A 15,207-nucleotide genomic window follows, 5' to 3' on the forward strand; every position below is an offset into this window, starting at 1 on the left:
TTGTCTGGGTTTGGGACGAAGAGGAAAAATGAAAATTAGAGATTCTGTAGATGAAGACAGACACATGCACACTGAAGGCAACTAATTTCCTGCCTACTATCTTTCTGAGGGGCTGACAGAATTATCAATACAAGATTTTGTGTGTGTTGTATGCTTGGCTGGAAGGGGTATTACCATGGAGTTACCTGATGCTTTTGGATTTTCTGTTTTGCTTTGGACTAGACAAGAAGAAAGTTGTTCCTCAATAAAACTGGAGTATGCACTTTGGTTTAGGGGTCAGGACTTTTGAATAAGCCCAGCTCATTCTCACTGATTCTAGATGCTCAGTAAAATACTGAAGAGCTTCTCCTGGGAGGAGCTGAGCTATAATGGATATTTTTAGTATTATCCTGAAATAGCAAAAACTAATAAATATTATTCTTTTAATGAGTTTTTAGAGAAAGACAAAAACATTACAGTAATTTCTGTACACTGACAGAAATAATTTAACATTCCTATGAATAATTATTACTATACACCTGTCATTTGTACAAAAACTTACTTGGTTGTGTCAATGTTGAAACATTCATAAATGTAGAAGTAGAAAATACTTCTCTGCTTTGGGTTTCATTTTTAGGGGGAAAAAAAGCATTTCCAGAAATTAAAAAAAGGGGCATTTTAGGAATTCAAAAAAAGAAAATTGGGCATTTCAGTACCTTGATTAAGTATGATCCTAGTTTCATTGAAAAGAACAGACATGAATAAAGATATGCATGCTCACCTGTGTGGACAACATTTTTAACAGGATATGGAAGAAATTGTTGGCATGAACACGAATATTAGGCAGACAGAGGGGTTTCATTTTTCATTTATACTATTTATACTATTTTTTATTGGTTAACTTTTTAAAACTATGAGCATATATTACTTTTATAGTAAAACAAATTAAGTTATTAAAAAATTTTAAAACAGGAATTTTAACAACTTTTCTCTCCAAATAAATGGATGACATAGGTTAATGATTAGGCTAGTAAAAATACAAAGCCTAAGAAAAAATAAGGTCTAAAATACAGACACAAATAAATCACGGTTGTCAGAACTATTTTTTCCAGGCCTCTCAGCTTCTTCTTTCCCCGCAAGTACCAATACTCTTCCTTCTATTGTGGCACATTCACACATCATGATAAAAATGTTCTGGAATGAGCCCGAGGCAAACACTGTCCTCTCACTCTCCTGTGGAGACTCTCTGGCCGATCACGGAGAGTCCCCACCTCAAGGCCGGTGCCCGCCTCCCGCCCTGGGAGAGCCAAACGCCGCCATCACACACGGACGCTGAAGTGAGCCAGATGGAAGGCTGGAAGGTACCTGGGCCTCCAGCAACAGAACAGGTGCGCTCCACTTGGAAGGACTTCCAGATCCAGCAGCTGCCAAGCTATTAGAAGGTACAATTTGAACTCTTGTTCCATAGTTTGAATAGAGATAACTTAGAGAAGGAAGAAGACTATTGAGGAGGTTTTCTTTTTTCCTTAAAAAGTACAGAGAATACAAATCTAAAAACTTCCACATGAAGATGGGTCCCATGAAGCAAACATAAAATAGGAGTGTAAAAACCAATGTGACGAAACATGGCCAGCTGTGCAGGTAACTGCTGTCTGTACTGCTGCCTAGGTGGTGGGGACGAAAGGGCACTAGCCTGAGAGCATCGAGACCCAGCTCCTAATTAGGAGTCATTCTGAACAAAACTCTTAGAACTTTCTGGATCTTGACTTCCTTATCTGTACAATGAAGGACCTGACTAAGGTCACCGTGGATGATCTCTGAGGTTCCTTCTATGTCACCAATTCTGTAATCCTCGGAACTCAGGACCTTCCCCACTCCAATTCTAAGCACTTATCAGAGGCTACTTTTCATGTTCTTCTTTTTAGACATATCTTCTATATGATAATAAATATAAAACTTGCACATGAAATTAAAGGTCTGATAGAATCTGTGGCAGGATCTTGATAAAATCAAACCATATATATTCTGATAAAGGGACTCAACTGAAGCGAGGCAACAATGCCAGGTGCTGAGGAAACCTGGTCACACATTTCTCAAGGGCTGGCTGTCATGACTCAGAGCGTACCCAAAGCATTTTGATTACCTGGACAACGTAACTGTTTCTTCTTTTTACATAAGCATACACCATTCCTGATACTTTCTCGCACAGGGAAAGTAAAACATTATCTAACTATACACCTGTTACATTCCTAGGAGGAAAACCATGTAGGACTCTATTCTAACACAAGGATTCAGACTGAGCAGATATAATCACGTTCTTCAACCAAAGAAACCTATGCTTCTTCAACTCTAACGGCCATCTGAGTTCCCTCTCACCCATGAGGACTTTTCTACTCTCCTGCTCACATGGAGTCTTATCCTCTGCAACTTCCTTGCTCTACCTATTTTTACGTTTTTAAATGTTTTACTTTGCAAGTCTGCATGGTCCTTGAGATCTATGAGAACTAGAATTTCGGCAGCTGTGGGATTAGCCTAAGGCTGACCTCAAGGGTCAAGATGGATATCTGAAGGATTACTCCGCTGGGTTATAAATATAAAGGTATACATGGGGGCACCTGGGTGGCTCAGTCGGTTAAGCATCTGGCTTCAGCTCAGGTCATGATCTCATAGTTTGTGGGTTTGAGCCCCGTATCGGGCTCTGTGCTGACAGCTAGCTCAGAGCCTGGAGCCTGCTTCTGATTCTGTATCTCCCTCTCTCTCTGACCCTTCCCTGATCATGCTGTCTCTGTCTGTCTCTCAAAAATAAATAAAAACCATAAAAATAATTTAAAAAATTTAAAGGTATACATGAAGCATGGAGATCAGTCAGGGAGAGGAAAAGTCACACAATACTTTTTGATGCAGTGATTTTTCTAAGTGGAGGAGTAGGGACAGAGGAAGTGAGAACTGGGGATTCTGAGAAGCAGGTAAGAGGTCTGTATCCATAGGAACACAGGTGCATCAGGAGGAGGAAGGAGCAATACCAACTTCTCAGGCAGCCGGTAAGAGCAGACTTAGTTCAAGGCTACTGCGCACAGACGTGGGGGTTGAGTAACCCCAATTTCAAAGGTCAGCATGACGTGGAGTCAGGGACACAGGAAGTCACTAGAAGTACAGGTCATGTCTTTCATAGCATCTCTCACAGTTCTTGACACAGACTACAAATATCATGAGCTGTTACAATGACTCCTTGAGCCCGTGTTTAAATGCCTTTGTTGCATTAAATGTCTTTCGGTTGTAAATGTACATTAGTATCTCCCTAAATTCTTAACTCTGGTGCTCATTTCCAAACAATGCATAGTATTACACATGTAACATTTGCTCAGATGTCTTACCAACCCTCTGAACTGTATCCCCTGTTGTCCCCATACTGTCACAGACAACCATCGCCACATGTCCCTGCAGCATTTGAAACTGGCGCTTTACTTAGAAAACTTTTTTTTCAGTTCTTTGCAGCACAGGCTGTTTGTTCTTATGTTACCCAACCATGAATCCCAGGGGCCTGGAGTTACCACTGGCCCCCTCTTAGCTCTCTGTTGCTAATTTTAGGCTACTATACTTTTTTTTTGGTAAAGCAATTTCTATGCAATTGTGGGGCTTGAACTCACAAGACAAGAGTTACATGCTTTACCAACTGAGGCAGCCATGCGTTCCAAAGGCTTATGCCTTCAAAACACTCCTCCTGGGATGCCCTGACACGTGGCTACACTGCTCCCTATTTGTCTTCGTAGCTATTGTTTTCAGACCTTGTGGTCACTCTAACACAACACTTCTCAGTTTTGGCTGCATATCAAAATAATCTGGAAAGCTTCTGAAATCTACCCTGCTGAGATCCCCCTACAGAGCAATTAAATCACATCGTCGGTATGGCGACAGGTATCAGTATTTTTTGTTTTAATTTCTTAGGTGATTTCAAAGTAAGGCCAAGGGTGAGACAGCTGTTCTAACATAAGAATCAAGGACTTCAGCTCCTGGGTCACCAATGTCCCCTTCATCCCAACCCTTATAACCGTTCTAGAATTTTAAAATCTGAGAGAACAACCTATCCACCACTCTGGGTCCTAGTTCCTTGATCAACTCAATTTTTACAATGTGTCCTTCAATTTTCCTCAGCTCTTATACATGCTCTGTGAATTTATCATAACTTTAAGTTGTCTGACATCTGAAATATTAAATAAGCAAAAGAGTATGTGGGTTTATAGGCCATAGTTCCAACTTTTAAAAAAAGGATTCTATTTTTATTATTCTATTTTTTTAATGTTTATTTATTTTTGAAAGAGATAGAGGGAGACAGAGTGTGAGTACGGGAGGAGCAGAGAGACTGGGAGACACAGATTCTGCAGCAGGCTCCAGGCTCCAGGATGGCAGCACAGAGCCTGGGGTGGGGCTTGAACTCACAGACTGTGAGATCATGACCTGAGCCGAAGTTGGACACTTAACTGACTGAGCCACCCCGGTGCCCCTTGAAGATTTTATTTTTAAGTAATCTCTACAATCAATGTGGGTCTCAAACTCACAAACCCACGATCAAGAGTGGCATGCTCCACCGACTGAGGCAGCCAGGCACTCTCAGAGTGTTTAGCGCATGACACTCTGCCTCCAGGTGGGCCATGCCCGGCCTACTGCAACCTTGCAGAGAACCCTGCTTTCTAAGTGGGCCAGTCTTCTGATTCTGCATCCTTTTCAGTATGGCAGATCCCCGCCCATGTTGTGTCTGTCACTCTGGTGACTCTCTTAACAACAATATCAAGTCTCCTACTCTCTTGTGCTTTATCACATTCACAACTGCCCCAGTCACGTATCAAACCAAATATGCCTCCTCCACTGCTGTTGCCCGCGTGCTGACACTACTGAAGAAAAAACCCAACTACCCAGAATTATGCCACCTACATTTTCAGAGTTTACTAAGAGCAGCTCTCAGCACTACTCAGGAACCTCTCCAGATGTCCCAGAGCTCCGTGCCTACTATCCTTTCAGGTATTCTAATTCCTAACTCCTGTGACCCTCACTTTTGAAGTGGCCCTCTCTTCTGTTCTGGAGAACATAATGATGACCTTAATTTCTAGACTTCCACTCTATCAACATATCTGTATCCTCACTGACGTTGACCTGTCTCAGAAGGGCACTGCTCTGAGTTCAGCCTTGCTGACACTTTGGGACAGATAATCCTTCGGTGGTGGGGGAGCTGTCCTGCACATTCTGGATGTTTAGCAATATCTATGACCTCCACCCATTAGATGACAACAGTCTCTTCCTCCATGAATATATTTGGAAAACTATTTCAGACTCTGCCAAATCACCCTAGGTTGAGAACCACTGCTCTAAGTCAAGACTACTTATCAACCTGTCTTTCTGATAAAAAAACTCCTGCTTCCTCCAAGATCTATGTGTGCTTTCTTTATCTATTTGTGACCTAACCTGTCCATTGTTTTTGTCTCCTTAGTATACAGTTTTACACATCACTCCAGTATTTAAAAAGTCATTCGTGGAAGTGTGTCACCCTCCAGACACCGTGGGACCTTTTCCTTTTTTTTTAATTCCATTCCTGAAAATGACCTCCATGAGCTCCCTTGCTGAGGCCCACTCTCCTCTTCAATCCTCGTCAGACGAGTTCTCAATCATGGATACTTCCGCGCACGGGCAGGGCTTCCTGGTTACCAAGTGCTCAGGCTGCCTGCCTGACTGGCTGTTTCTGACGTTACTGACTCTATCCTCCTTGAAACTTTCTTCTCTCCTGGTGTCCAGGGCACTTCTTTTTTTCTGGTTCTTTCCTTCCGCTTCGATTATTTTTTTAGTGTCTCCTTTTCCTCAGATTCTCCCTTAAACATCAGTTTTCATTTGGGATTCTGTCCCTGGCCTTTCTCTCAAAACTCTACAGCATTTTTTCCCCCTGGGCTTTCTCCTTCATTGCAAGCTTCAACTCTTCAGTTGGAATACAACGAATACACTAACTCTTCCCCCTGTGATCTGAAGCCCTACCTTCCGCCTGATTCCAGTCCTACACGTCTGACTCCCTAGGGAATATGTCTGCCTAGGAGCACTACACACACCACTAACAGATCCAGATCCCTAAACCTGAACTCACCACAGTCTCCTTTTTACCACTGACAGTCTCCAGGCCCCCAAATCTTCCTTACTCTTTCATTATTTCCATGGTACCACCCTCGATTCAGTTGTATAATAAGCCAGGGCCTTAGCACAATCCTAGATTCCAATTGCCCTAATCATAATCAAACATAAAATCCTGTCAGTCATACCTTATGCCCTCCCTTCTTTTCCCCACTAGTTCAGGCTTTTATATTTTATTTCAATGGTTCCTAGCGAATTTCCCTGACCCAGGTCTTCGACACCTCTAATCCAACACTGTGTTGCCACTGGAATGTATTTTTAACAGACAAATCTGTCCATGTCCCTCCCTGGATTACCTCCTCTAGAGGATCCCCTCTGTCTGATGGATTTACAACCTAAGCATCTCAGCAGAGCACAGTAGGCTCTCCATGGACTGGCTCTTGGATTTCTCCTATCTTTCTCTCCATTAGACCCCTCAAACATAACCATACCATATCACAACTTTCTCAGGTTGTTCCCTCTACTAGAATGTTTTTTCTAAGATCATCTACCTAGCATACACTTTCTCATCCTAGAAGCCTCAGCGCAAGCATGAGCCTGGCTGAGAACTCTTCCGGGACTCCCAGGGCACCTTCAGAGGGTTTCTTCCTGTGTGTTCCCAATGCACAGCGCACACAGCTTCCTTACAGTTCCTGTTTCCGCGAAGACTGACAGAATGCCCAGCATGGAAATAAACGCTCAATAAATATAGGCTGAATGATTAAATGACACATGGACAGATTCAACTATCAAAAAACTCTATCAGGAAGAATCATGACTCTATCATGACATGGTGGTATTTGTACAAATATATGTCAGTTTAAGGAGTCAAGACGTAAAGTTTTAAGTTTAATAAGTAATATGCATAACAGTACACTGCTTATTTAACTTTTCTACAGAAGTACTACTAACATCAAAAGAATGGCCTGATACCCCTGGGGGATCTGATGGCACAGGCTGAAAGAACGACATTTCTCGGGCTGATATATCCATTTTCTTTTTTAGCTTGAAAACATATTGAATTCCTAGCAAGTAAAAGAAATGCTCCAGGAAAACAGAACATGTTTATTCTGTGGGCTCCGAGACCTCTAGTCCGACTGTGTACCCTCAGGCAAGGTGGGGGACAGGCCTGCACAACATCAGCATGAAAACTGCACCACGCTTAAAGTCACAGCTTCCACTCGGGGTCCTTGCCCCACTGCCCGGGCTGTGACCTGAGGTCTATTTTCGTCCCTCTGAGCCTCCTCAGTTTCCTTATCTGAAAAATGGGTATAGTGACACTATGATAATAATGATGAGATTTGCCTTATATATTTCATAATGTAGGTCCCAACATTAAAAGAGATAATAATGAAAGCCATAAAGGCTATAAGCATGAAAAATAAAGTAGTATTTTATCTAGAGAGCAAAAATTACAGCTCAGGTGCAATCCATATTCTTGAAAACATTTACCTTTTGAAGTGCTGAAGGTTTTTCCAGTTTGGTTTTCTCCTTTGGGGGTAAAGGGGAAGATCGCTCCTTTATCTCTGGAGGCAGTTCTTGATACAGTGCTGGAATTGAACAAGGAATTCATGTCACAAACTGAGGAGCACTCACCCAGGGGAAAACAGTGAGTGGGGGCAGATTTGGAACTAAAGATATTGGTATTCACTTCCTTGGTGTAACAATAAGCTGCCTGGCACTTAATATATAGGCAATTTACAGCTGCACACAGGAGTTTTCAAACGAGCATAATTTATGATTGGAAAGTTTTAATCAGCAGGACCTCATTTTATCGTAATTCACATTCAACAGGAGCCTGCTATATGCAAGGTTATCTGCTAGGTACTGGAGGAGGAGATAGACGAACAAAAGACAGTCTTTGCTCTCAAGGAGCCTACGATCTGGTCAGAGACAGATATGTTCACAACTGTAACAAAAACCAGAATATGTCATTGTTCAAAAAAGAGACAATAAAGACAGATTCAGATGTGGATGGCATAGCCTCAACGCAAGAAGCAGTAGGTATGTCAGACTCTGAAGAGTAGGTAGGATTTTGCAGGCAGAGGTAAGGAGAAAGAATAATCTGGGAAGATGGTCTGAAATAAATGAGCATGGGGCTAGGGCTATACAGTATTAAATCTGTTCACAGTGTCGAATCTCAGATTCTGATAGTCTAAGATTATAATTTACATAACCTATTTAATCTGCACACGGTGTCGGCTCTAAAAAGTTATGTGGGAATTTTAAAGGACTAAAAAGAAAACGTGTTTCAGTTAAATGACAATCCTGGGCAACTCTGAATTGAGAGAAATTGGTAAAATATACCTGGTTGAAATTCTAAAATTATAAGAAATATTAATTGGCTTTGTGCATGGGTTGATTTTATTATTAGGTTTCTTTCTCGTTCATTGGAAAGGATGTGAGATGTCATTAGGTAAAGCTGTTCATGTTTTTCTTTCCAGTGGCTTAAAATACAAAAGGAGTAAATTCTTTATAATAATGGGGTATTTCTATTGTGTTGTTCTCTTAGAGGACGTGGCTTTCAACTGAATGGTTGGTAGAGTCTGTCCGCATATATACACTCCCCTAGAGCATTTGCTTTGCATATTGGGCTTCAGATCAAGATAAAGGACAATTTCTCCTGCTATTTTTAGAGTGGAATATGCCACTGACAGTTTTTTTTTTCCCACTAATGTTAAAACTGAGCAGGTGAGTTTTTGTTAAAGTCAGGTATAAAGTAGGATAAAAGGGAAAAGAAGATAACCCCTGATGAAGTGAGAATTCAATCATTATATTCTTGGGTTTTCTGAGAATTTTTGTGTGTTCTGGACTTTAAAAGGCTTTGTCAAGAGCAGTGACTGAGGCCAAAAGCAAATACCAATTACCCTGGGATACAAGAAGGAATTACAGCAGTCAAAGGATGGTCACTCCTTGGAACAAGGAATTAATTTCTGCATACAGCCATAAACCACCACTGGACTGTGCTTCCGAAGTCTCACTGCGGTTATTATGGAACAGAAACCAATTGTAATGGGCTTTTAACCCACTGTGGATCACGTATCTATAGCCTCTCAAGATTCGTAAGCTTAAGAGGTTATTTCTGCAAACTGATGAGATTCCAAAGTTAAAACATCGAATACCATCCTGCCTGGAAATAAATACATCAAGTGGAAAACAATAGTTTAAATATTTCCACTTGTGTCTAGAAGAAACAATGGATTATAATATCTAGTTAAAATCACAGACATACTGCAGAGTGACTGTCATCGTGCAGGCAGCTCTCTTGACTGGAAAATGGGAGTCAGTCCTGCCAAACCGGCACTGTGGATCTAGAGGGAAAGCCGTCACTGGGAAGGAGGAGGACCTGGGACAGCTGAGCGGATCTGGAAGTTACAAGCACTGAGCTTATGAAAAATGACTGGGAATTAACCTGTGTCCTAAAACTTCTTTCTTCCACACTCTCTTAGGTTTTCTCCACTGTGTACCCTCTTTTGAACATTAAAAACAGTTTTAAGAGCTATCAATCATCCACTGCTCACAGAAGAATTACAACAGTGGTATGGAGGAAATTAAGAATTTTGTTATGAGGGAGAGAGGTGGGTACTTTTTGAGACACTTAGCACTTCTGAGGAGAGGACTTTGCTGAAAGCAGCAGGGTAGCTGAGGGAAAGAGCTGCAGAGACTGGGAGCCCGGGATAGTGAGGAAGGGGGGCCCTGGGAAGTACCGAGGTGCAGACAGGGGAGTGAGAGGGGGCAAGAGAAAAGTTAATTTCATTTGCGCCTAGCCCTGCACCAGGCACTCATGGAAGAAACTATTCTTCCCCTTTTCCTTCATCTCTTTTGCTCTCAAAATTCAGAACTTACATAAGGAATCAATAGTACTTTTGTTTAGTCAGTTTAGGTTAAATGGGGCCTTGCAGATTAGCCTGAAAGTCAACTGTTATTTATAATAATTTCTTCTTTGCAGAAACAAAGGGCTTAACAATAATGTTTGCCTGTATTACGTTGTGAACCAGAACTATACAATTTTAGTGTTTCTGGAAGGAAGCTTACAGGTGACAGAGCTCACCTTCCTCATTTTATAGGAGGAAACTGAGGCATGTCAGTATTAGCTGTCGAGCAAGGAGTAAAAGTCAGTTTTCCTGACACCCGAGGACTGTGCCTTCGCACCACAGTACCCAGGGAGCTGCTGGCGGGAAGCATTCTTCTGGAGAATCTCCTTCCTTCAGTCTCCGCATGGCTGTACCTTCGGGCTCTGTGTTAGTTCTATCTGCACCTCTGCAAGGCCTGCCAGGACATCTACAGCTCTCACAGCTCCTAGGGAGAATTTCTTCTCCAGCTCATTTCTTCTGCCTCTTACAAATGGGGATTTAGTTCACCTGAGAATGAGAGTCTGATGTGGTTCTGTTCTAGCAGGTACCAGTCAGGGATGAGGTAGGCGGAGTTAAAAAAGGACTGGGACTTGGGAACTAAAGGCTCTCACAGGTGTCTGTCAACTGAGGAGTCACTGCAGCAAGAGGTGAGCGGACGTGAGTGTGTGAAGCAGGTGGCGGGCACGCAGGGCTGAAGAATGTTGGCAGCTGGAGAGGCAGGTCCCCTGGGCTAAGTTTGTGAAGCAAATATTCCAATCTCAGAATGTAGCAGCTTTCCAGTGCATCAGTGCCCCCTTTTTATTTGTTTTTTTGCATCATGAGAACGAAAAGCAGTAATACCCTTCGGTAAACATACACAAAAGTTACAGAGAGAGCAAAGGGTAGCAGATGATAAAGTCTTGGACTATCAGTTATACCATATTAGTAACCCAGGAAGAAAGCATAAAACTTACTTTCACTAGCCACATGATTAGCCGGGAAATAACCCTCCTGTCCCTTTCCTTTGCTGCCATACCACCAGTCCTCATTATCTTTGAAAAACACTCGGATAATGTCTCCGCGATGGATGCTTAGTTCATCTGATCGATTTGCTGTGTAGTCATAAAGAGCCACTACCTACGAGAGAGATAAGACCACCACAGCTTTATCACAACTGTACCACAGAGAAAACCCCCAACATTCACTTCCTCTTGCAGAAGAGCAGCTGAAACCAAAGCAGTACTTTGGTAAGTCTGAGGCTGTCTCAAGGTTTGCTAATGGGATGGGGGTGGTGGGAACACAGCAGGAGAAGCAAGATAAAAGACTGCGGGATTGAGAAATGGTTAAGAGCATTCAATACACTAAGATTAACTTCAAAATAGCAGATGTTAATTTTTTTTAAGTGAATTACTTGTGAGGCAAATAAAAAGAAGGCTCACACACCATTCACTCTCTTAGAATTGTTTTAGACTCCCTTTGGATCCCATTCTCTGGGCTAAGCAGATGTATCTGAAAAAAAAAATTTCCTCGGAATGTCAAGAATTTTACAAAAAGCGAAGGGCGATGAAACAGCCTGATTACATAACTTCACTGTGGTCACTTGATCACTGTTAAGGTCTCTTTTAAAGGTACATTTTCCCACAAACACATGCTTTTTGGTATTTTAAATCAATATAAATCTTTTGACTACTTTACAAATACTCTTAATAAAGTTATCTTCACTGTATACAGATTTAAGAAGAAAAGTCTTTCTATAAGAATACTCTTCCCTATACTGTACAGTAGTCATTGAATTTGATTTTTTTCTTCTTACAAAGCCCAATCAAAATGAATGGCTTGCACAGAAACTTAACAAATCCCTTACAGCAGTTATAAAAAGGCAGATCTCCATCCATTTTATATGTCACGCACTGTACAATGCAGAACAAGGTATGTATACTCAGGAATAAACTTCTTTTCCCACTTAAATGAGGTCTGAAAATTGACAGGTTACTATATATGTAATGGAAAATTATCATTACACTTCTTTGTGCATTTAGTTTGCGAATTGATTCATTCACTTAACAGGTGTTTACTGAAATCCTACTGTGCCTGCTACTAGGCTACGGGCTAAATGTACAATAACAAATAGGAGCCTTTCTAGAAGGGTTACCTTATTCTGGCTCTGCAGGAGAATAAAGGATAATCAAGAATTACCCAGGTGAAGAGACAGAAAGTGTATCTTGTACAGACTATATACAGCTTGTGTGAGTCCAGGGAAGAGAAACCCAAAATATTCAATATGGTGGGAGCCTGAATTAGAGGTAAGAGCCTAGCTAGCCGGGTGGGGGAAAGTGAGGCTGCAGGGGTAAGTAGGGGTTAGATCACACGCGCTGTAGTAGCTCATACTCGTTATAGGGGCCATGGGAAGAGAGAAGGGTTTTAACCAGAAGATTCCATTACAGTTCACAAACTTCTTTGTGGTACCTTTTAGTTTACAATAGTTCTTAACACATTGACCAGGAGATTTTAATGGATAAATGTGGAATTACCTGCTGTCACTATGTAGTATAAGAGTAGTAAACATAATTTAATTAAATGGTACAAACACCATTTCTATTGCACTGCTTAGCACAGTCTGTAATATACAGTATGTTTTACAGGATATTGTTTCAAGTTTACAAAACTTTTATAACGTTTAGTGTACTGATGCCAAATTATTTATGTAAAAGTGGAACTTAAAATTTTTTTTAATGTTTATTTCTTTTTGAGAGAGAGAGAGAGAGAAGTCAGAGTGTGAGCAGGGGAGGGGCAGAGAGAGAGGGAGGAGACAGAATCCAAAGCAGACTCCAGGTTCTGAGCTGTCAGCACAGAGCCCCACATGGGGCTCAAACTCACAGACCATGAGATTGTAACTTAAGCCAAAGTCAGACACTTAACTGACTGAGCCACTCAGGCATCCTATAAAAGTGGAACTTTTAACTCTTCCCTTCCTTCTTTCTTCTCCAAACCTTTCCTCCTTTATTCCCCTACCTGGCACGGCCCCAGAAGAAGAAAGCTAATAAAAATGCTCCAAGTGTGTGTCACGTTCTAGGAACAATGCTAGCTGCTAACATACGTTCTTGGACAATTCTGTGATGGTAGGAATTCTCATTTCAGTTTTATAATTGAGGAATTTTATGTATAGAGAACTTGAGTAACTTGTCTAAAGTAAACTATGAGGAGTTACTTTTCCTCCTCAAAACTAAATACATTTATAGGATGTCTTCGTCTGGAATCAAACACATGAGGAAGCAGCAGAGAGAGAAGGCAGGAGGGACTGAGTTCCTAATCTCTCAGGGAAGATCAGACACAGTTCTGGGTAGCACTAGGTAAGTGGCTGGCTCTGCAGAGACAATCAGTGGCCCTGGGTCACCTGGAGGCCCGCTCTTTCACGACACCTGAACCCCAGCCTGGAAAACCGCAGGCATCTGGTACAGTGACACAGCACGACCTGGATGAACCTTACGGAAGAATGAAGTTGGCGTATGCTTATTTATCAGGAGCCAGAGGTGGCTGCTGGGAAGAAGGGCAGGAACGATTCGGCTCAGGCAAGGGAATCATTTACGAAGTCCCACATCAGGCTTGTGTCCTTGGGTGGATTGCTGACAATGTGGAGTCCACCAACCTGGAGCCAGAAAACCTTTCCTGAATTCTCCACTAGGGTCTTTGATAAGAGTCTCCTCCGAGGTACAGGGGTCCAAAAGACCTCTAAGATCCTACATTTCAATTTTCCTGATAAAGTATCCACTGATTATCCTCCTTACACAAACAAAGGATGCATACTAATTTTTAATGTTTATTTACTTATTTTGAGAGAGAGAGAGAGAGAGAGAGAGAGAGAGAGAGAGAGAGAGAGAAAGGAAGGAAGGAAGGAAGGAAGGAAGGAAGGAAGAAAAAGAATTCCAAGCAGGTTCTGGCTGTCAGTGAGGAGCCCAATGTAGGGTTCGACTGCATGACTATGACATCATGACCTGAGCCAAAATTAAGAGTCAGATGCCCAACCGACTGAGCCACACAAGTACCTTTAGAGCACATTAATTTTACACAGCCCTCCAGCCTTTATAAAAGACACTCTTTGACCCATTATGGACTGAACTGTATGCCCCCCCAATTCATAGGTTGGAGCCCTAACTACTATGTGACTGTATTTGGAGATAGAGCCTTATGGATGAAGGTTAAATAAGGTCACATGGGTGGGACCCTAATCCAACAGGACTGGTGTCCTTATAAAAAAGAGGAAGAAACAGCAGGAGCACGTGTGCACAGAGAAAAAGAACATATGAGGACACAGTGAGAAAGCAGCTGTCTGCAAGCCAAGGAAGGAGGTCTCAGGAGAAACCAACCCAGCTGGCTACTCGATTTTGGACTTCCAGTTTCTAGAACTGTGAGCAAATACATTCTTGTTTAAGCCCTTAGTTTATTGGTGCTTTATTACAGCAGTCCTGGCAGATTAACACAGTTCTACAACCTGATGGTGTCAGATAAATCACTTACCACTACCTGTCATGGCGCTGGAAATGGACAATATCTTAAGTCTATCCATTGTAGAGCCTTACCAGCTTATAGGATGGTGCTCAGCACTATTATTTTATCTCCTGGTGCAGAAACAATGGCCTTGTCGCCAAATTCCATCACCAACATCATTAGGGAGGCTACATCTCCCAAGGCAAAGAAACAGTCTTTGGAGCATGTTATCATCATACCATTGACATTTAAGAGAAAAATTGCTATACAGTGAGGATCTGTGTGCTTCATATGCCAACAGTCCACATCCTGGCAGTGGGGTTATGACCATTCCTTCATCACACGGAAGGTACATGACTAAAGCCCTATGGCCTATATTTTGCTATATTACCTATAAATCTGTTTATATTCCGGTGTGTGTTTTTATCCGATATGTCATCTTCTCATCTGAGGATCACTTACTCTCTTCTGAGTATCTTAGTATACACAACAAACTTCTCCGCTTGCTTCTATTTGCAGGGGATTCTGCATAAATTGTCTCCCCCATCTCCAATTACATTTTGTTATTGTCTCACTGTTTTAGGGCCACGTAAAGCTCCATAAAAAAGTTGAGAGACACAATCCCATTATGAGTTTTCTTTTAAATTCATACCATGTCTACTTTTTTCTTTATTTTGGTAGGTCTTGTCAGAGGAAATCGTCTTGACCATTGTTATGATGAGTATCTTCTATAACGCACCGCTGCTTGCACAGAGCTCTAGCA

The 15,207-nt window shown here is 41.8% G+C and overlaps 1 protein-coding gene across 9 annotated transcripts in view; it reads right to left on the bottom strand.

The window, feature by feature from the left end:
• Window positions 1-15,207, bottom strand: part of AHI1 (Abelson helper integration site 1) — a 194,186-nt gene that overhangs the window by 37,588 nt on the left and 141,391 nt on the right. For 5 of the 9 annotated variants that reach the window (XM_029943881.1, XM_029943885.1, XM_029943884.1 and 2 more), the window contains 2 exons: window positions 10,934-11,096; window positions 7,579-7,676 (listed from right to left, as the gene is read on the bottom strand). In XM_029943881.1, the coding sequence (XP_029799741.1) occupies window positions 7,579-7,676; window positions 10,934-11,096 (261 nt within the window). Of the gene's footprint in view, window positions 1-7,078; window positions 7,385-7,578; window positions 7,677-10,933; window positions 11,097-15,207 lie in introns of those variants that run through there. The other 4 variants (XR_003910543.1, XR_003910544.1, XM_029943886.1 and 1 more) reach the window with 3 other exon arrangements.

The sequence above is a fragment of the Suricata suricatta genome, chromosome 7, assembly GCF_006229205.1.
Source record: "Suricata suricatta isolate VVHF042 chromosome 7, meerkat_22Aug2017_6uvM2_HiC, whole genome shotgun sequence".
NCBI classification, from domain to species: Eukaryota; Metazoa; Chordata; class Mammalia; order Carnivora; family Herpestidae; genus Suricata; species Suricata suricatta.